We start from the raw sequence: 20,134 nt of genomic DNA on the forward strand, positions 1-20,134 counted from the left end.
TTCGGACAGCTGGCCAGTGACCCAGATGTGAGAAGGCCCCTGGGTGAGGCTCTGCGGGCTGGAAGCCAGGCCCCCTGAAGACAGCGAGTTTCTTTTTATGACCTGGGCTGGCCAGGGTGGACCTCCTGGTCCCTAGTGTGGCAGAGGAGGCCAAAGCCTCTCTCAAGATAGGAGCCTTGCCAAATCCCAGGCACGCAGACGAGGGGCATCTCAGAGAACTGCAGTACCCGCAGAGGGGCCCTCTCAGACCAGGGCCAGACAACGAAATACACCTGCCCGATGTCACTGGCCGCAGCAGCCCGAAGTGGCCACCAGGTTTCACTCCCCATGGCTCAAAGCAGCTATTGCTGTGGCTAATTCTGAAAGCATCCGAAGTCACAAAGGAGAAGTCAAAGAATTCCTTTTGAAATTACAAACAGTTTTCATCCACTGGTGGACATTTCCAGACAAAAGAGGCATTCACATGGACTCACCGGGGAGGAGCTCGGTTAGCTCAGCCGCGCTGAGCTCTTGCCCTAAATGTGTGGATCGCGGCCAGCACGGTGCAGGCTTTCATTTGACTGGAATTACCATGTTTGCATTTTATGGTAATGATTCTCATTTCATTACACAATAAAATTAAACTTTTATTTACATCAGATCAAGATTAATTAACTCATTAAATTACTCTGGTCATAAAACGGTAGCCAGTTTTCATGGCTGGTGCTCTTACCTTGGCACTATCCCAAAGCCATGAGGCTGAGCATCCAGGATTGCTTCAGCTCAGCTTGTTGTCTTTCCTCCCAGGTTGCATTGGAGGGCCCAAGGGATCACCAGGCCAGCCAGGACCCCCAGGACCCATAGGTAATGTGCTCCGGGAACCCAGTGATCACTTCCAGCCTTCAGCATCTGCTTTTTCTTTCCCCTCTTTGTACATCTTTCCTCTGCCCCCTGCATTCCTTCCTGCCCTTGGATGTCACCAGTCCTGCCGTCTGGCACTCCACCACAAACTGGTAGCTTCTGAAGCAGGCAGACTTTTACTCGTCAATGTAGAAAATGTGTGTGGTATTTGACACCTGGTTGAACCCAGTCTAAAGGAGAAGATTCCTGCTACTCAGGACGAGGCCTCGGTGATGGCACACACCTTGGTGGGCACCCAAAGAGTGGCAGAGACTGAGGGGCCACTTGAAGCCTGGTAGAGAAGTTTATCTCTGTGTATTTTTTAATCCCTTTGTGTCCCAGAATATATGGTGTGAACCGACAGAAAGAGATTGTTTCTTTGGGGTTTTGAGTGAGACGAAAGCAGACATAAACAGGGCTAGGAATTTGTCTCTGCAGTCTAGGAGGAACTAGGCTTTTGTTTGCTGGCACAGAGCAATCGCCCCATCTAAAGAGCCCACAGGAAATAAGTAAGGGTTCCCCATGACAGAGCCCGGCGTCTGCAGCCGTCCCTGTGCTGGCTGGCGTTACACAGGTAACCGGTGGGGCCTGGGCACCCGCAGCTGCTCAGCTGTCCGTCAGTCAACCTAGGACAGGCGGTTCTCAGACCACAGCAGTCTTCAGACTTCCAATTGCTCCTCTCTTCTCGCTGTGGCAGGCAGGGAAGAGCGCCTGGGCACCCGCTGAGGAAGTCACTCGGCTAAGTCAGTGTTGAGAGCATAGCCATGTGGCCAGAAGCCTGCCTTGGGGTCCAGTTCTAACACTAACTAGCAGTGGGGCCTGGGCATCTCACTTCTTTCTTCTGACACTGTCTCCTCACTTGTATGAAAGGAAAAGTACAGGTGTTCTAGCCTTTTCCTACTTCTCCATGATGCCCACAATTCTGCCACGTGCTGTGGGTGAGGTCCCATATAAACTAAAGTGCTCAGCCAGGGGATGGAGCAGTTCCAGCAGCAGCTGAGTGGAAGCCGGGTCCAAAAGTAGGTGGGAGGGGAGAAGATTTTGAACGTGTTTTGACGACATGAAGTTTCATGAGCTCATATGAGATCACAGATTCAATATTTCTGATATAGACTAATACTTGGTCCCGGAGGGCTTTATGGACTTGCAAAACATGATCTTTAGTGCTTCCTGCGCATACTGATCTGTATTGATCTCAGCATGGAGAGGCTGGAATTCTTACTGTACCTATCGATACACTTCTCCACCCCCGGCTCACATCCCTGCCCACCTGCCTCGCATGCTACAGAGAGGAGGTGCTGTTCTCTCCGCTTACAGAGAAACACGGTGATGCTCGGAGCGCCTGGCTGCCGCCATAGGCAGGTGGGCTGAGGTCGCTGAGAGCCTGAGAGGAAGGGACTGTCTTGAGCCTAAGGCCAGGCAGGCACAGAGACACCGGGACAAAAATGTCTCCAGTTTGCCTCCTGCAGGAAAAGGTTCAGATCAAAGATGTCCAATAGATGAGGAGTTATTTCATTTAGCTGGTCTGAAGATTTACTGTCTTTTTGTCTAAGTCTTTCATTATAAGTAATGTAAGTCGACATTTTTTAAATCTGAGTATCCTGTCTCTGGGTGAAGAATATAGGCATGTTTTGCGTTTCCCACATTTACTAAAAGTGCTTACGGTGTTGTAAATGTTGCAGGATGCAGTGGGGAAGGCGGAGTGAATGGCAACAAGGTGGAGACTATCACAGCAGGAGGAAACTCAGGCAGCCCTCCAGCGCCTTGCTCCTCAGAGTGCGGTCCCCAGAGCGGTGCTGGTGTAACAGACCTCCCAGGCGTCCGAATTTTTTTTTTCACAAGCTCCAGAAAGGTCTAGTGAGCGCAGAGGGTGTCAGAGGAGCCATAGGCAGGAGACTGAGAACCACTCGCCCACTCAGGAAGCTGACCAGACCTCAGAGCCTGTGTGGTAACCGTGCAGTTCCTCTCAGCTCACCAGGGAGGAAGGGGTGCCCGGCAGGTCTCTCCATTCTCTCTTATGCCCCTGCAGTGACCTGGAGGTGTCAGATTTCTGCAGCCCTGAGTTCTCCCCTTCATATCCTGACTGTCACGATGAGAGCCCCCCAAGCACAGGAACCCTGATAAAGGTTCTACTCAGCTCAAGCAAGTCTGTGGAGCTTTTGCTCTTGTCCTCTTGACACTGATCCTAGACCTAATGGAGACAGAGACAAATATGAGGAATTTATCCCAGAACTACCTGTGTTAGGGACATGTGCTTTGTGTCAGTTTGCACACCTTGCTTCTTGCAAGAACCTCTTGTACAGATATATCTCTGGGGTCAGAGAGGACCAGAGTCACACACATGTGACACACACCCGGACCAGAGACATAACCTGAGGCCTGGTCACTGCAGAGTGCTCAGAAGTCTGGGTCTGGGTGTCTGAGGCTCTGGGCCATTGGACTGCCATGGATGGTTAGTTTCACTTCCTGGCCAGGGCTCCCATGGCTGAGAGCCCCTGGCTTGTTTCCTTCCTGACTCTTCTCGCTCACTTCTGCCACTGCTTACCCACTTTCTGAGAAGGGAATCGTGGGTGGGTGTCACACGAGGTCCAGAGAGGCTCAGAAACATGTCCAAGGTCGTACACATAGAAGAGGTAGAGCCCAGATTCACACCCAGGCATCCTGAGGCCTTAATCAGTACACTGTGGAACCTTAATCTTAAGCATTATTCTTATTATAGTTTGAGTGCTTAAGCGTGACTTTTAAATACTGGAAGTCATTCTGTAAGCCCAGAGATGCTATTTTAGTTCAGTCGTCATAATCTTCAGCTGCAGCATTTCTGATTGTTACCTTGTGGCTTCCATTTCTTTGTAAAACTTCTCGTGCAGTTCATGTATTGTTTTCCCAATTTTGTTTATTGTCTGTCCGTGTTCTCTTGTATGAACTGAGCTTCTCTAGGACAACCACTTTGAATTCTTTGTCAGGCGCTTTTATTTATTTATTTATTTTTAAATCTTTATTGATTTTAGAGAAAGAGGAAGGGAGACGGAGAGAGAAAGACAGAAACATCGATGAGAGAAAAATATCGATTGGCTGCCTTCTGCATGCCCCCCACTGGGGATCAGGCCCACAACCTGGGCATGAGCCCTGACTGGGAATCGAACCGGCAACCTCTTGGTGCATGGGCCAACACTCAACCACTGAGCCACACCAGCCGGGCGTCAGGCACTCTTTAGATTTCCAGTTCTCCAGGGCTGGTTACTGGCCCTCCGTTAGTTTCTTTGTTGGTGTCACGGTTCCCTGTTCCTCGGGACCCGTGTCCTTGTGTTGGTGCCTGTGCATCTGAAGAAGCAGTCACCTCTTCCGGTCTTTCTCGGCTTCAGCAGCCCAGCCTGGGATTCTGGGCAGGCCAAATGGATGGGGCCTGCCGCTGAGGTCTGTGGGGTCCGCGAGTGGGTGTGGCTGGCTGTCAGAGGTGCAGTTTTAGGGTTCACATCCCCCAGCGTCTGCAGTTTCATAAGAGACCACATTAAGTCAGGTGACAAACATGGTCACCTCCCATTCATCTACTGCTGGGCTTTCCTCACGGGGCTCTGACACGTGTTGTACTTTCTTTGGGTTGTTTAGGTTTTAAAGGCTTCAGAGGGGTACCAGGATTCTCAGGAGCTGATGGACCACCAGGACTCAAGGGTCTCCCAGGAGATCCAGGTCGTGAAGGGTTCCCGGGACCCCCAGGTAAGTCAGGGTCGGGCCCCCTCTCAGGCGCCTAGGGTAGGACATGACTGTGAGCAGGTGATCAGGGTGCCCCTGCTCCCTTCAGCACTTAGAAACTGGGCAACAAATGGCTGATGACAACTTTTGTTCTAATGTACTGGAGTTTTGCGGAATATAAGGCAGATATTGCAGGAAAGGACAGGTGTATGTAAAGGTTTTTCTCTGGTTGATGGTAAATATTCTAAGGGCAACAGAGTGTTATCCTCTCCCACGATTATCATTCAAGGTACAGCCTTCTCATCGTCGATTTCCAGTCTGCTGATCACTCACCAGATAAAGAACATGTATGTCTTTGCTTTTCACAGCCTTACCTGTTCAAGCTGCCTCCATTTGCAGCTTGTCTGGGTCAAGTTTGAACCAGTCCACCAGCATGTGATACAGCAAATTATTATTTAAGTCAATGTCGTGGCTAAAAGAGCTGAAGCCACTTGAATGTGTTTCTGGCAGTGAACTGTGGTGAGAAGCAGGGAGCATCTTGCTTGGGTGTCAGCATGCTGTAAAATATGATTCAGTGTTCCCAGGCTCAGGTGTCCCTTTGTGGTGATGGCTGAAACCCTGAGTGTGACTGGTTACTTGGCATGCAGAGACCCAAGCATTTCAGAATTGTCTTATTCAAGTAAAACTGCAGAAGTCACTAAGGCCACCTGAGGCCAAACACCCTCCCTCAGGATTCTGGTCAGGTGTTCTACTAGACTCTGCGAGTATCACCCTTGTCACCCGCACCTGTGAAACATTGACACTCTCATTGCTAGAAAGTTCTTCCTTGGTTGAAATGAAATCTGCCTCCCGGTAGGTTCTCGTTGGTGGTTCCCTGAGCCCGTGGTTCTACTGCGTAACCGCCCCTCCCCCACATCGGGAGAGAGCAGCTGTGTCTTCACAGCCATCTCAAGAACCGACAGACCCGAGCCCAGGAATGACACTTTCTTTTCACGACATAATTTTCGTGCCCTCGGAATTCGGAACATCCTTCCGTGACTGCTCTCCAGCATGTCAGCACTCATTTCACACTGGGCTCCAGAAACTGGAAAATGTTCCACATGCCTGGACTATCACACCGAACAGTGGGTCTGTGTGTCCTTAGGGTTAGGGCCTTAGGAAATATTTTTGGTGAAGATTCACTGAATTTTGCCTCTTCCCTGTCCTACGCTCGGACAAGTGGTTTAGTCCTCACTGTAGAACTTGGCCTCAGTCCCTGATAGATTTTCTTCCCGGATTCCGTGTTCCAGACTGAAAAAATTGTTGCAAACCTTTATCCTGTTGCTTTTCATATTATGCATCTCACTGTGTTTTGCAGAACGGGGAGGCTTACCCCCTGTGGCTTTTGTCAGGGCATTGGTGAAACCCTGCCTTGGAGAGAAACAAAGAAAGCTTTTCTGCTTTCGGGGATCAGACTGTAGCATTCTGTTGCCTACTGGGAGCAGCTACACGCTTAACAGTTACAGTTTTGCCACGCAGTTGATACCACATATACAAAAGTGAAGTGTGAATTTTTTTGAGAGCAGGAAAACAAATCATTAATACCTTCTTGCCTCAAATATGAAGGGTGCCTAGTACTCATAATTTAAGTGCCCAGACAAATAGGCATGGACTGCAGAGCATTCTCCTGGCGTGGAAAATGAGTGGGCTGTGCTCATTGTCAGGGGTTTGGGGAAGTTGACAACAGGCACAGAAAGCCTGTTCTGTATTGAAATGTAAGCCCTTAAGTGAACAGGGACGTTGGATCTCGCTGAGGCAAGGGGTAAAGGAGGAACTGATGTATTCAGATGTTTTAATGCATGGCACTCTTTATGGTAATGGAATATGCTCTGCTTCTGTCACCACGTGCAGAAGAAAGCAAAATGCCCGACTTCAAAGACTGCAGAACATCCCGCCAGTCCGTTCCAGGAATAAGATCCACATGTGCACTCATACCCGACGTTGAAGTACACGTGCAGTTTTTAACTTTTCCATGAAAGTCATATTTCTTCTGCATGTGGGTAAATCACACCATTTAAACTCTGAAATAGGGTCCAACTAATTCTCAAGTTATGTTCGGATCCTTTGTTCTGTGTCCCAAATGCAGCCATACCATTCGCCCCAGCTCCCAGCTCCAGGCATGGTGAGCTTTGCCGTCCTAGGAAAGACCCAGCGCCCTGTGCCAAGGCTCTTGCCGGGTATAGCACGCAGAAGGGGCAGACGGCGCCTCCTTTCCCACACCCTGCACACCAGGGCGAGGCAGGGATGACCACAAAAAGCTTTTCTTCCAAACAAACACATGACTGTCCCTGCAGGTCAGTCTGAGGTCACATCAGGGGTGAGGACAGTGACAGGGGAAGTAGTAATGAGAGCCTTTGACCCAGTGGCATCCAAGAAAGGAACAACTGCCTGAGCACATGACAGCCATATCCCTCCATCCAAATATGGGCAGTTGACAGTCACAATGACAAAGGGCTATCGAGTCCCTTTCACTGCACTTCCAAGGTGACTGATGACCAGGGAGAGAGTTAGAGGGGGCAGAGTTTGGGCTCTGAGGGCTCTTCTGTCACAGCACTCTGTCCCTCACTTGCACACACACATCCTGAAGGTCCCACAAAAGCTGTCTTTTTGGATTATTTGCACAGCATGGGTTACCATGAATCATGACAATTTGTGTCCAAGGAGGAGTTGGTTCTGAAGGCCTCATCCACCATAGCTAAATTGTAGGGCGGGGGGCCAGGCAGCAGAGGGAGGCAGATGACCTTGTGGGTGCTGTGGGCTCCAAGGTGGGTAACAGGACCAAGGCTGGAGCTGAGGACCCTGACACAAACCCTCAGGCTCTCCAGCCTCTTTCTGGTACTTCTCTGAGAACATCACAATGCTGACCTGTGGCTGTGGGGATGACTCATGTTTCCTTTCAGGGTTCATAGGGCCCCGTGGATCCAAAGGTGTGGCAGGCCCCCCTGGCCTGGATGGATTCCCAGGTTCCAGCGGCCTACCAGGACCAGTCGGGCCCCCAGGAGACAAGGGTATTCCTGGCGAAGTCCTGGGAGCCCAGCCTGGACCCCGGGGAGATGCTGGACTGCCTGGACACCCTGGACTGAAAGGCCTTCCCGGAGACAGAGGCCCACCTGGATTCAGGGGTGAGTCACCGCGCAGGAGGCAAGCAGGGGGCCTGACCCCGCTGCACCGTGGCCCCCAGAGCTGGTTCCGAAATCTCTCCAGGAGATTTGGTCAGAAGCAGCAGCACTGTACGCCACGAGTCTTGCTCTTGCTTTTCCCTACCGAGTTCCATCATTCCTCTGGAATGTTTTTAGGACAGGAATCATCATCCTGTGCTCATCTTCTGTAGCCAGGAAAGGGTGGTTCTTTTACAAGTGTGGATTAACTGATGTGCTCTGTTTCTAAGTTGAGAGTGGTCAGCGTGGGGAGCTCGCTGGTGCCTCCAGCAGAGTTAGAGAGCCCCTGTCTACATTCGGTGCCCCCCGTGCTGGAGACGGCCAGACCACCGAAACCTGATGTGTGGTGTTCCCAATCAGATGTGAAGACGCAGAATTCACTGTGGCTTTCTGTACCATTTGCCTGTTGTTGGCATTGTTATCAGTTCCTAAGCCCAGACACTTCTTCCTATGTTGTGCAGTTAGCAGATGCCATCAGACCTGTAGGGCATCCTTTGCATGAAGACACAAGGATGGGCCATGGTTCGCAAAGAGCAAGTGAGCTCACCAAGTTCAGGAGTGTGAGCTGCCTTGCAGATGAGCCTGTCAGTTCCCAGCAGGCCTGGGAGGTGGGACACAGGGTAGATGAGTTTCCACAGTGATGCACATCAGCACCTCCACTGTCGACTGACTGGGAGAACCCCCAGCCTGAGTGCAAGGGTTCACCAAGAGACCCACTGGGGTGAGGCCCAAAAACAGAAGGACTCTAGAGCTGGGACAGCTGATGTGTACACATGTGCTCTCACATGCTCATATACCCACACATTCACGCGTATGCTTATGTAGAAAGGCTCATGTACACACACCCACACACATACTCATACACACATGCCCTCATACATTTATGCATGCACATACGCATGTCCATGCCTACTCATGTACACACAATCACACACGTACATGCACAAATCCATACATGTGAGCCCGCACACTCATATCCTTACATATGCTCACATGTACATAGTCACACTCACAAACACAAACACACCCACACAGTCACACTCACCCCCTCTTCATGTACTCACACACATCACACACCGCTGGCCCCGCTACTTTGTCCAAGGCCAGGCAGGTATGTGGGCCTTGGGCTAAAATTACCAAGCAGGGGACCTGAAGCCAGGACGTCCAGGGTCTGCCCTTGCCCACCTCACTGCCTCTCGGCCTGTTATGGAACCTAAGGGACAACTGGGCGACTGTAGAGACCGAGGGATTGGTGGCACTGAAGGGTGGCGCTCTGTGCTTCAGCCTTCCCGGTAGTTATTTATAGTCCTTTCATGCCCTGGCTGGTTAGGCTCAGTGGTAGAGCATCACCCCGCACATCAGAGTCACGGGTTCGATTCTGGTCAAGGGCATGTACTTCGGTTGCAGATAGATCCCCGGCCCTGGTCGGGGTCATGCGGTAGGCAACCAGTCGATGTGTCTCTCTCTCCCACTCTATCTGAAGATAAAATGGAAAAAAAATATTCTCAGGTGAGGATTTAAAATATGTAAGTAAATAAATGAAATCCTTTCAGCGCTCACACTTACATGTGTCAGCATGTCCTCACCAATCTGCTCTGCAATCCGACGGGAGCAGCTGTGCCCTGAGCTCTTGTACAGAAGGGTACTCCTCGTAGATTTCTTAACATGTGACCATTTCCTGCAGGCCTCAATGTCTGAGCTTAACAACAGAACTCAGGGCGCAGGTTTCCTTTCGAGCCTGCGACGCTTTCCCACATTCCATGTCCGTGATGACCAGCTTGTTCAGGCAGAGTGTTTCACTGGGTAAAAGTTTAACCTCTGAAGCATCAAAGTTTTGAGAAACTGTTTCCATGTCGATTGCATCCACCCTGCACCAGGAGCCACGCAGCTGCCGTGTCTGGACGCTCGGCCGCGCCGGGCAGCCGCGAAAGCGCCCCACGCAGCGGGTTTCTGAGCGGAACTGAGTAACGTCGTCACCCAAGTTCACAGATCAGATTTTATTCAGCTGAGGGCAGCGGAATGTTCTGTAGTTCCTTTTTTAACAGATGTTCTATAAATGGAAATTGACTTAAAATATTGAGCTCTGCCCTGGCCGGTTTTCTCAGTGGTTAGAGCGTCAGCCCTTGGACCAATGACTCGCAGGTTCGATTCCGGTCAAGGGCACATACCTTGGTTAAGGTTGGTCCCAGCCCTGGTCGAGATCATGCAGGAGGCGGACAGTCAATGATTCTCCCTCTCTCCCACTCTATCTGAAGATAAATAGAAAAACATTCTTGGGTGACGATTAAAATATATGTATATATATTGAGCTCCACAGACAACAGAAAGAACAAAATGACTCAACCTGATACTTTTAAGGTAACCACTTAAGTAGCAGAGATCATTCAACCATTTCTTCGTGGCCTGTCCTATCCACTTCTGTGAGGGAGGCACCCCAGAAACTTGAGCTCAGACCAGCCTCGACCTCTTGGCCACAGCTCCCATGACCTTACTTGCTCAGTGCTGTTGGTTCATGCAGCCCTAAAGGCACTTGGTGACGAAGTCCCCTTGTCTGGCCTATGGAGGAGCAGAGTGCTGTGGGCAGAGCCCGACTTCCTGGTCCAACCTCACCGCCTATAGCTCTGCTTGACTGCTCTCCCGAGACTACCAGCAGCCACTAGCAATCATACTTCCCCGGAGCTGTGAACTCTAAAAATAGAACCCAAAAATAAGTGTCCTCATTTCCCACAGTAAACCTGGAGTACGTGAGAATGTACGCATCCTGCTTTCTGCGCACCTTTATCCCCAGTACGGTTTAAGAAATCAGATAACTGGGGCATAGGTGCAGAGTCTGGGTTGGTCCAAGACTAACTGGATCCCTTTCGTTAATGACCACCACCACCACCACCCTTTCTCCCCACGTGTCTGCCTCCTCTCCTCGGTCAGCCCTGCACACCTGGTAGGATGGTGAGGGATAAATGAGGAGTGACCCTGAGAGCCACTGGAGAAACATCATGCAAATGGAAGTTCTACTGGCAGTAATCGGATTAATATAACGAACTTTAAGTTCCAAGAAGAAAGGAGAAAATAGCTAAATATAAGGAGGTCCAGGGAATTAGTTTTAAAAACTAGAAGAAAAATATGCTCATCGTTATTGGACGTCTGGCTAGGTCCAGAGGATATTCTAGACATAAAATCAAGGAAAGAAAACTCACCAAAAAAAAAAAATGTATGAAATCTGCACACAAAACTTAACATTCCACATGTCAAAAACAAAGTGAAAATTTGGGCAGTAGAGTCAACTTTAAAATAGATATGAAGGACAATAAGTTCAAGTGCATGAGGAGTAATAAAAACCATAAGGAAAAATCCAAAATCCCCAAGGGAAAATGTCAGCAAAGAACAAAAATTTTACCGAAAAGCAAAAGCGAGGAGAAAGAAATGTAACTCATAATCACAAACATGCCGAGGCAAATAGCTGATACACTCCCTGTGCCCCGTGCTTGCCTGCCGGGTTTCTGTCTGCTCAGTGCCAGCTCAGTGCTGGGAAACAGTGGGAGGAGAGTGCGTGGGCGGCGCTCCGAGATCAGTGGGACACTGTGTAGCAAAAAGCACCAAGTTCACGTTGGCTTTGACCCACTGAGTTGATTTCTACGGCACTTTCCTAAAGAAATGACTGACACCCTGGGCAGAGATCCATGGGATATTATCCATGTAGCCATTTCAGATGCTTATAAAGAGTACTTTAAACGTGGGGAAATTATCAAAATATAACATCAAGTGGAAAAAGCTATCTGGAAATTTTACTTACAGTGTGATGTCAGTTTTGTAAAATATCTATTTCTAGGCATATCTATGTACATAGGAAAAAAGGCAGGAAGTAAATATACCAAGATGTTAGTAATTATCTCAGGGTGATGGCATGAGTTACTTTGATCTGATTTTATCTTCCTTGTATTTTCCAGAGTTCCTATAATCCAGAAAAAAATTAAGTCCCTTTTTTTTTTTGTATCCTCACCTGAGGACATTTTTCCATTTTTTGTTCAGATAGAGTGGGAAGGAAAGAGAGAGAGAGAAACATCGACGTGAAAGGGACACATTGAATGGCTGCCACCTGCATGACCCAAACAGGGCCGGGAACAAACTGCAACCGAGGCACATGCGCTTAGTGGGAACGGATCCCTGGTCTCTCTGGACCGCAGGCCGACGCTCTAACCACCAGGGCTAAATCCCATTTTTATAGAATAGTTCTGAGGATGTAGATGTTGTTTGCAATGAACCGTATGGGGTTGGCCTCATGGCTTTTGTCTCGATTGTTGCAGGAAGCCAAGGAATGCCAGGAATGCCAGGCCTGAAGGGTCACCCCGGCTTCCCAGGACCTTTAGGACAACCAGGACTGCCCGGGCCACCAGGACAGCATGGCTTCCCTGGCGCTCCTGGCCAGGAGGGGCCCTTAGGGCTGCCAGGCACCATCGGCCGTGAGGGTAAGGATCCCACCTTCCCATCAAGGGGTCAGAGTCTCACTCATACTGACAACTGAACAAGCACCACCATCCCCTGGGGAGTTCTCAAACTGCTCCAGGGACCCCGCCCCTTCTCAAGAGCTGCAGGGTTCTGAAAGTACCCTACACTGCATGACTTAAACAACAGAAATTTATTCTCTCACAGTTTTAGAAGCTGGAAGTTCAACATCAAGGTGTTGGCAGGGTTGGTTCCTCCTCAGACCTCTCTCCTTCTCCCCGTGTCCCCAGAGAGGCTGGGAGGTAGCCATGGTGGTGCCAAAGGAAGTCACGGGCCCCTGTGTCAATCGGGCATCATCCAGGGTGACCCTAGTTCTCTCATTTGCCATAGTCAGGTGACAACTTTGTCCAGGACCATAACTGGTCAACCACTGGGACCGCTGTGGCACACAAAGACCAGATGAAAGCTAGACACTTCCCTACACACAGGCCCAGGGCTTCCCCTGTGAGTAACCTCAACTGTGTCCAAAAACTGAGGGCTCCAATCGGAGGGGCAGATGCCCCAGACACCATGCTGCCCACTGGTTTCACAGTACCAGAAATCCCGGCAGGAGGTTTGGGGCTTTCTGCGTCAGTGTTCACAGGTCTTGCCAGTTCTCAAACATGGAACACCAGCTAACTACAGAGCATTGCATGGCTCGTAAAAGTCCATACAAAAGCCCTGCCCTAAAGGAACCTATAGTTTAGCTGGGGAGAGAATTATACACATAAACAGCTTGCGTTTGGCCAGAGCCAGCCAATGGAGTGATCAGATGCTCCTGGTTTCCCAGGGGGCAGGGGAGCAAGGCAGGCTGGAACAGTCTTGGGAGGAGGTGAGATGAGCCAGGCATGGAAATGGGCAGGACTGGAACAGGGTCCTTCTGAGGAGGAACAGGGCAGGCAGATGCAGGAGTGCCCAAGGAACGCTTTGGCACTGTGATCCCCTAAACTGCCTGGGGAAAGAGCTTAATCTGAGGAGGGGGCTGGTGGTCTGGAGAGGGAGACTGGGCCCCAGTCCAGCAGGCATTGAGAGCTGTTGGGTGTTTCTAACAGAGGGCTACGTCGAGAAGCTGGCAGCTGTGTGGTAGGAGACTGAGGGGAGTGGTGAGCGGGGCAGCAGTGGAAGCCAGGGAAGGGGAGGGGCAGGGCAGGAGCTGCCAAGTAGGCAGGTGTAGGTTCTCCCCTAGAACATAATCCCCAGGCTGAGCCAGCGATGGCCAAGGGGGACAGGCAGCCAGGGAGTAACCTCTGGGGTCACATCCTGGCTTCCAGTTGGCAGTTGCCTGTGCCCACCTGATTATTCCACCACTATAACTCCGTTCCTTTGGGCTCCAAAGGCAAGACGGCTTGAGTGGAGAAAGTCAGACTCATGTAGAAGTCACGTTAGCCTCCTGCTTTCAAAGCCCTGTACGTTTTCTACATACTGCGGCCACACCTTTAAAACTCACCTGTTTGGTTACAGTTTTGCATTTTCCTCCCAGGAAGTTTTTCCTCATCAAAAAAGATTTTGTAATCAATGCCTTCAAAATAACGCAAGAAAAAAAAAAGGTATAGTAAGAGGCATTTTCTCTGTGTGTGATGTGTCTATTCTGTTTTGTTTTTCTTCCCCTCCCTTGGACAGGTCTGCCTGGAGAAAGAGGGAACCCAGGTGACACTGGTGTCCCTGGCCCTTTGGGCATGAAAGGTGTCCCTGGTGATAGAGGCGACCCTGGTTTGTTGGGCGAGAGAGGTCCTCAAGGAAATCCTGGCTTTATAGGAATTGACGGAATGCCTGGTATCCCCGGGCCTAAAGGTAACTGATGTGACCAGGAATTACCTCAATGGGTGTTGTGCAGTTAAACTGGATTTGGGTAGCTCTACCAGGAGAGGACAGCCCCATGTGCCTGCAGGCTGAAGCCTCAAGGCCCCTGTCCCCGAGGAGGCATCAGACCCTGGGAAAACTGGCCAGTGCTGCTAGGGCTGGGTGTGACCGATGTGCCCAAAATGCCGATTTCTTAATTTACCAAGAGAGGGCAATTCCCTGAGGAACAGGACTTACTGTCTGAATGGGGAAACCTGCGGAGAGGCCCCCTCGGCAGGCTGGATGCAGACCCAGAGGTTGGCGGTGAACAGAAACCAGCGCTTGGTCACCAGCATAGGTTTCTTTGCACACAAACTGAGTCTGGCTTATGTGGAAGCGGAGCCCTCTGGCCTTTGACTTGCTGGTGACCCATTGATGTGAATTTTCCAGTGGTTCTTTGCCAGATCTCCATGCCTGGGACAGTGTTCATGCACATTAACTTCTAGTGCCCCTTCACACCTCTTCTCGGGGCGCCCACAGGCCCAGGACACCTTCCAGTGTTCCTCGTGTCTTTCTGCCTGACCGCAGTGCATTTGCCTAATGTCTTCTCCCAGTGGCCAGACAGCAGGTGGGCTGATTCTGTGCCCCTTGGTCTGTGCGTAGGTCAGCCCGCAAGCCCCTTGGGAACTAGTAGCCTGCAAATCCCTGTTTTAGGTAAAGAATCTTAGCCTATTCTCACGTGAGTTACTCTGTGGGAATGTCACAGACAAGTGAGACTGAAATATCTGCATTTATTCCTGCCTAACCCAGGACTTGACGTATTCCCTCTGCAGGGGGTCGAGGTTCACCCGGGATGGATGGTTTCCAAGGTATGCTTGGGCAACAAGGAAGACCCGGGCTTCCAGGACACAAAGGAGAGCGCGGGCTGCTCGGCGTTCCAGGGCTGAGGGGGCCGGCTGGTGTGCCCGGCGGGAAAGGTATGCCTCCTTCTCTTAAGGCCTTTCCCACAGGGTTGCTCTCACTTTTATGGGAGCATTGCGCTGCTCAGAACGAATCTTTCAGGAACCTAAAAAGCTGAACACCATTAAAAAAAACAACTAATTAATAAAAACTAGGGTCAGGGTCCAGCCGGTGTGGCTCAGTGGTTGAGCGTCGGCCCATGCACCAAGAGGTCTCCAGTTCGATTCACGGTCAGGACACATGCCCAGGGTGTGGGCCCAACCCCCAGTGGGGGCATGACGGAGGCGGCCAGTCGATGTTCTCTCTCATCAATGTTTCTAGCTCTCTCTCCCTCTCCCTTCCTCTCTCTGTAAAATCAATTAATGGAAAAAAAAAATGTTTAAAAAAAACTAGGGTTGGGAAAGAGTTGGGGAATGACTGTTAATGGGCAGGGATTACTTTTTGGAGTGTTGAAAACATTCTAAAGTTAGATGGTGGTGATGGTTGCACAACTGAATACATTAAGCAGCATTGAATTGTTCTCTAAATGAGTGAGTCACATGGTATGTAAATGACATCTCAATCAAGCTGGGTTTTGTTTTTAGAAATTTAATTACTTTTCAAAGAGTTAAATTTTTTGCAGAGCCTTAGAAAAATAAAATTTATAGTCTAGGGCACTACTTCTTCCAAGCTTTCCACCCACACTTACATTTTCAAATAATCTTCGTGTGAACTTAGGATTTATAGGCCACTGAGCAAAAATGGATATTTTAAAATTAAATTTAAAATGAAGCTACCCTTGGGTTTTGTACCATTTTCTATTTGGCTCCACCCCACCCGTCCCTCCAGCCTCTTTGGAAGGAAGTAAACCATGGGGTGCCTGTCCCCCCACCGGACAGCAAGCTCTCCTAGGACGGGAGCAATTTGAAGTACTTTTGTTCCCCTCCACATCTAGCCCAATGCGACATACATTACCCGCCCCCTCTCACCCAGTGAACACAGACTCTGGAACATTCTCAGCCCGAACCTCATGGCACAATTCTCTGACTTGCCCACAGCTTCCCACGCCCCTGACCAGTTTATTCACTCCTTACAAGTCCCTTTGCACCACCCCACCTGCCTGCTGCTGTGACCTCCCCGGCTCCGGCTGCCCCGTTTTGAATTCTGGGGCTCCTGGTGCCCGCAGGAAGGGGGTTGAGCTGGCGTCCTTCCTCATTTGATACTTCCTACTTGTGATCAAGTGTGATTGCAGTCTCATCAGAGTACAGATAAATAGCCCCTGCTCACATTCTGTGTTACCTGTCACACTCATCCCTGAGTTGTCCTGGCAGCACTGTCGGGGGAACGGGTCCTGCCACCTCGATATACTCTTTGCCCACACCTCCACTATAGAGAAGGGGAAAGGGAAGGGGGAAACAGGCATGTGTCTCTCAGAGCCCCTCACCCCCGCTCGTGGGCCTCCGGGTCAGGGGATGCATGCCACCCCTCTGCTCAGAGCCCCTCACCCCCGCTCGTGGGCCTCCGGGTCAGGGGATGCATGCCAGCCCTCTGCTCAGAGCCCCTCACCCCCGCTCGTGGGCCTCCGGGTCAGGGGATGCATGCCAGCCCTCTGCTCAGAGCCCCTCACCCCCACTCGTGGGCCTCCGGGTCAGGGGATGCATGCCACCCCTCTGCTCAGAGCCCCTCACCCCCGCTCGTGGGCCTCCGGGTCAGGGGATGCATGCCACCCCTCTGCTCAGAGCCCCTCACCCCTGCTCGTGGGCCTCCGGGTCAGGGGATGCATGCCAGCCCTCTGCTCAGTGCCCCTCACCCCCGCTCGTGGGCCTCCGGGTCAGGGGATGCATGCCACCCCTCTGCTCAGAGCGCCTCACCCCCCACTCATGGGCCTCCGGGTCAGGGGATGCATGCCAGCCCTCTGCTCAGAGCCCCTCACCCCCGCTCGTGGGCCTCCGGGTCAGGGGATGCATGCCAGCCCTCTGCTCAGTGCCCCTCACCCCCGCTCGTGGGCCTCCGGGTCAGGGGATGCATGCCAGCCCTCTGCTCAGTGCCCCTCACCCCCGCTCGTGGGCCTCCGGGTCAGGGGATGCATGCCAGCCCTCTGCTCAGAGCCTCTCAGGGCTCAGTTTTGAAGGACAGCAGCAGCCAAGAGGCCTTCTCCACCTGTGTTTCTACACCTGCTCTAGAGGGCAAGTGAAATGACTGCATTCTGATTCCTTCCAGGAAACCGAGGGGAACCAGGCCCCCCAGGACCGCCTCCCATCATCAAGCCAGGAATGAAAGACATGAAAGGAGACAAAGGAGATAAGGGACCTATGGGATTGAAGGGCTACCTCGGCCTAAAAGGTGAGGTGTCAGCAAAAGGCCCAGTCTGACCTCTGAGCTGCCAGATCTGGGGGTCCCAATCCTCCACCCAGCCAGGTGCCCACCCTTGCCTCTCCCAGTCTGAAGGAGCAGCAGCTTCTACACCAGAGACACCCCTGTGCCCACACCAGCCTTCACTGTGTTCCGGCCCTTGTGGCACCTGACGTCTCCTCACACGGGCTCGCGGGTGGCTCTTCGAGGCCTGCTTGGCCTCGCCTTCCCATTTGAAGATGTGCAGCACTCGGGGATGGCAACGTTGAAAGCCAGGGGAGGGCGTTACACTCAGGTCTTTCTGCAGGTGTTCCAGGAATGCCGGGGATCCCCGGGCTGTCGGGCATCCCTGGGTTGCCTGGGCAGCCTGGCTACATCAAAGGAGTCAAAGGAGACATCGGAGTTCCCGGCGTGCCTGGTTTACCAGGATTCCCTGGTGTGCCGGGTTCCCCCGGAATTGCAGGATTTCCAGGCTTCGTAGGAAGTAGGGTAAGGGGTGCCTTTTACGCCACATCTTCTTGTCGACTCCTCTCCTCTTGCTTGCTGAGCAGAGAGCCAGGGCCCAGCATTGACAGCGTATGAGTGGTCAAGGTACAGGTTCAGAGTCAGGGTCCCAGGCTGTTTTGGCCCCTGGGTCAGCGTAAGGAAACATTGTGCTCATGCCAACCCCAGCGGAGATCGGAGTGCCGCCCACGCCACTGCTGCCCGTTCGTGGGCTTCTGTGGGATGAAGCATGGTGTCTGCATTTCGTCATGGGAGCCTGGAGAACAAAACTTGAATCTCTAGGGATTCGAGCTCTAAACTTGAGCACATGCAGGACATCAGGACTGAAAACCCACTGCTGAGCCACGGCATGGAGGACATCTGGCCTGCCGTTAATTCCTTTATTCACTCAGTGCCTGTTTTTTGAGCACTTACTCTATGCCACGCACCATGTTTCCATGATAACAGTGGTGTACCCTGACCCAGGAAGGGCTCTCACCTCTCCTCACCTGTGTCTTCATCTATAAAGTACAGGATGTCCTAGCCAGTTTGACTCAGTGGTTGGAGTGTGGGCCTGTGGACTAGAGAGTCCCGGGTTCGGTTCCCGTTAGGAGCACATACTAAAAAAAAAAAAAGCATTAATATAAAGTACAGGTAGTAGCTACCTTGCAGTTTTTATTGAGTGCAGTATAGATGGTATATTAACATGTCACAGAGTGGTTCTCCATAGTTGATTTTGTGGAATTTATACCCTCTTTTGTTTAAAAGGTAGTACACACTCACAGTCCTCAGCACACAAGGGACTCATTTCTGGCATTCACATGAGGTCAGCACATTTGGGGTAGATCAGAGGCCTAGCCACCCTGCAATGAACCTTTTTAGCACTAGGCCCTGGCTAGGCCTTCTGTCCAGCCCACCCTGGTGTACATGAAGTCCTCAGAATTCCTCAGGTGTCTTCCTTCCTTCACGCCCAAAATCTCTCTCTCTTTCACTGTTCCTCTCTTAAAAAAAAAAAAATCAAGCCCTGGCCAGTTTGGTTCAGCGGTTAGAGCATCGGCCTGCGGTCCGGAGAGACCCAGGTTCGGTTCCCGCTAAGGGCACGTACTTCGGTTGCAGTTTGTCCCCGGCCCTGGTTGGTCGTGCGGGTGGCAGCCACTCGATGTGTCCCTTCACGTCGATGTTTCTCTCTCTCTATCCCTTCCTCCCTCTCCCTCCCACTCTATCGGTACAAAAAATGGAAAAATATCCTCGGGTGAGGATAAAAAAATCAATAAAAACATATCCTCAGGTGAGGATTTTTTTAAAAAAGCTCTTTCCCTGGCCAGTCAGGCTCAGCAGGTAGAGCGCTGCGAGCCCGAAGAGTCCCAGGGTCCCCAGTCCCGGCTGGGGTCCTGTGGGAGTCAACCAACTGCGGTGTCGCTCTCACATCGATGTCTCTGTCTCTCACTCTCTCCCTCCCTCTTTTCCTCCATCTCTCCCATTTTATTTAAAAAAAAAAGATCAAAGGTGAGGATAAAAATAAGCTCTTGAGAGGAGACCCAATGGAAGGCCTCACCTATGGAAGGCCTGGCAGAGGGTAAGGATGCACTTGGCCGTGGTGTCCTCACCACACATGGCCGTGATCTGCATTAGTGGTGCCACTCATTTCAGTAACGCTGCCAAGCTTTGTTCATTTTTACTACTTTATATTTAATAAGAAGGGGAGAAAAACTCTCGTTTTCTACCAGATGGTAACATCACAAACCTTGGGTGTTGTTCTCAGCATACCAAAGAGTTGGATACACTAACCTTCGAAATTAGAAGCTTATTTCATAAACAGCCTTTTAGGATGGTTTTGTGTTTGACTCCAGGGTGACAAGGGCGCTCCGGGGAGAGCAGGTCTTTATGGCGAGAGCGGCCCCACAGGTGACTTTGGTAAGTGTTGCTCGGGCAGTGAAAACAGGGCCCCCACACCCAGCACTCGGGAAATAGGGTATCAGGTCTGCGGATGCCGTTAGTTTTTTTGAAGCAAATTATTCTTGTTAAGAATGTAGCACAGCAGAAGTTGCACCTGTTCCCAACCATCTTTTTTGCACCCAACAGGTGATATTGGAGACACTATAAATTTACCAGGAAGCCCGGGCCTGAAGGGGGAACAGGGCCCCATTGGGATACCAGGTACCTAAGTCATTTTCCATCTCTTCCTCTCCGCAACAGCCCTGACCCCTTGTCTATGTCGTCACGTAGGAGCTGGCCAAATCTATCTATTTAGGAAGCACTATGGATCATGTTAGAGGCAATGGTTTGAGGCCTTCCAGCCCAGTGTACAAGGAAAACTCTGAAATTTTTAATTAAAT

At 51.1% G+C, this 20,134-nt stretch overlaps 1 protein-coding gene across 1 annotated transcript in view; it reads left to right on the forward strand.

Annotated features, from left to right (window-relative positions):
* Nucleotides 1–20,134, forward strand: part of COL4A2 (collagen type IV alpha 2 chain) — a 181,700-nt gene that overhangs the window by 147,697 nt on the left and 13,869 nt on the right. Inside the window, exons 27-36 of the mRNA XM_036250136.1 lie at nucleotides 787–843; nucleotides 4,486–4,593; nucleotides 7,509–7,730; nucleotides 12,068–12,229; nucleotides 13,866–14,036; nucleotides 14,858–15,001; nucleotides 17,184–17,306; nucleotides 17,623–17,804; nucleotides 19,649–19,712; nucleotides 19,881–19,955. Coding sequence (XP_036106029.1) covers nucleotides 787–843; nucleotides 4,486–4,593; nucleotides 7,509–7,730; nucleotides 12,068–12,229; nucleotides 13,866–14,036; nucleotides 14,858–15,001; nucleotides 17,184–17,306; nucleotides 17,623–17,804; nucleotides 19,649–19,712; nucleotides 19,881–19,955 — 1,308 coding nt within the window. The remainder of the gene's footprint in view (nucleotides 1–786; nucleotides 844–4,485; nucleotides 4,594–7,508; nucleotides 7,731–12,067; nucleotides 12,230–13,865; nucleotides 14,037–14,857; nucleotides 15,002–17,183; nucleotides 17,307–17,622; nucleotides 17,805–19,648; nucleotides 19,713–19,880; nucleotides 19,956–20,134) is intronic.

Source organism: Molossus molossus, unplaced genomic scaffold (genome assembly GCF_014108415.1).
Source record: "Molossus molossus isolate mMolMol1 unplaced genomic scaffold, mMolMol1.p scaffold_m16_p_9, whole genome shotgun sequence".
Lineage (NCBI taxonomy): Eukaryota > Metazoa > Chordata > Mammalia > Chiroptera > Molossidae > Molossus > Molossus molossus.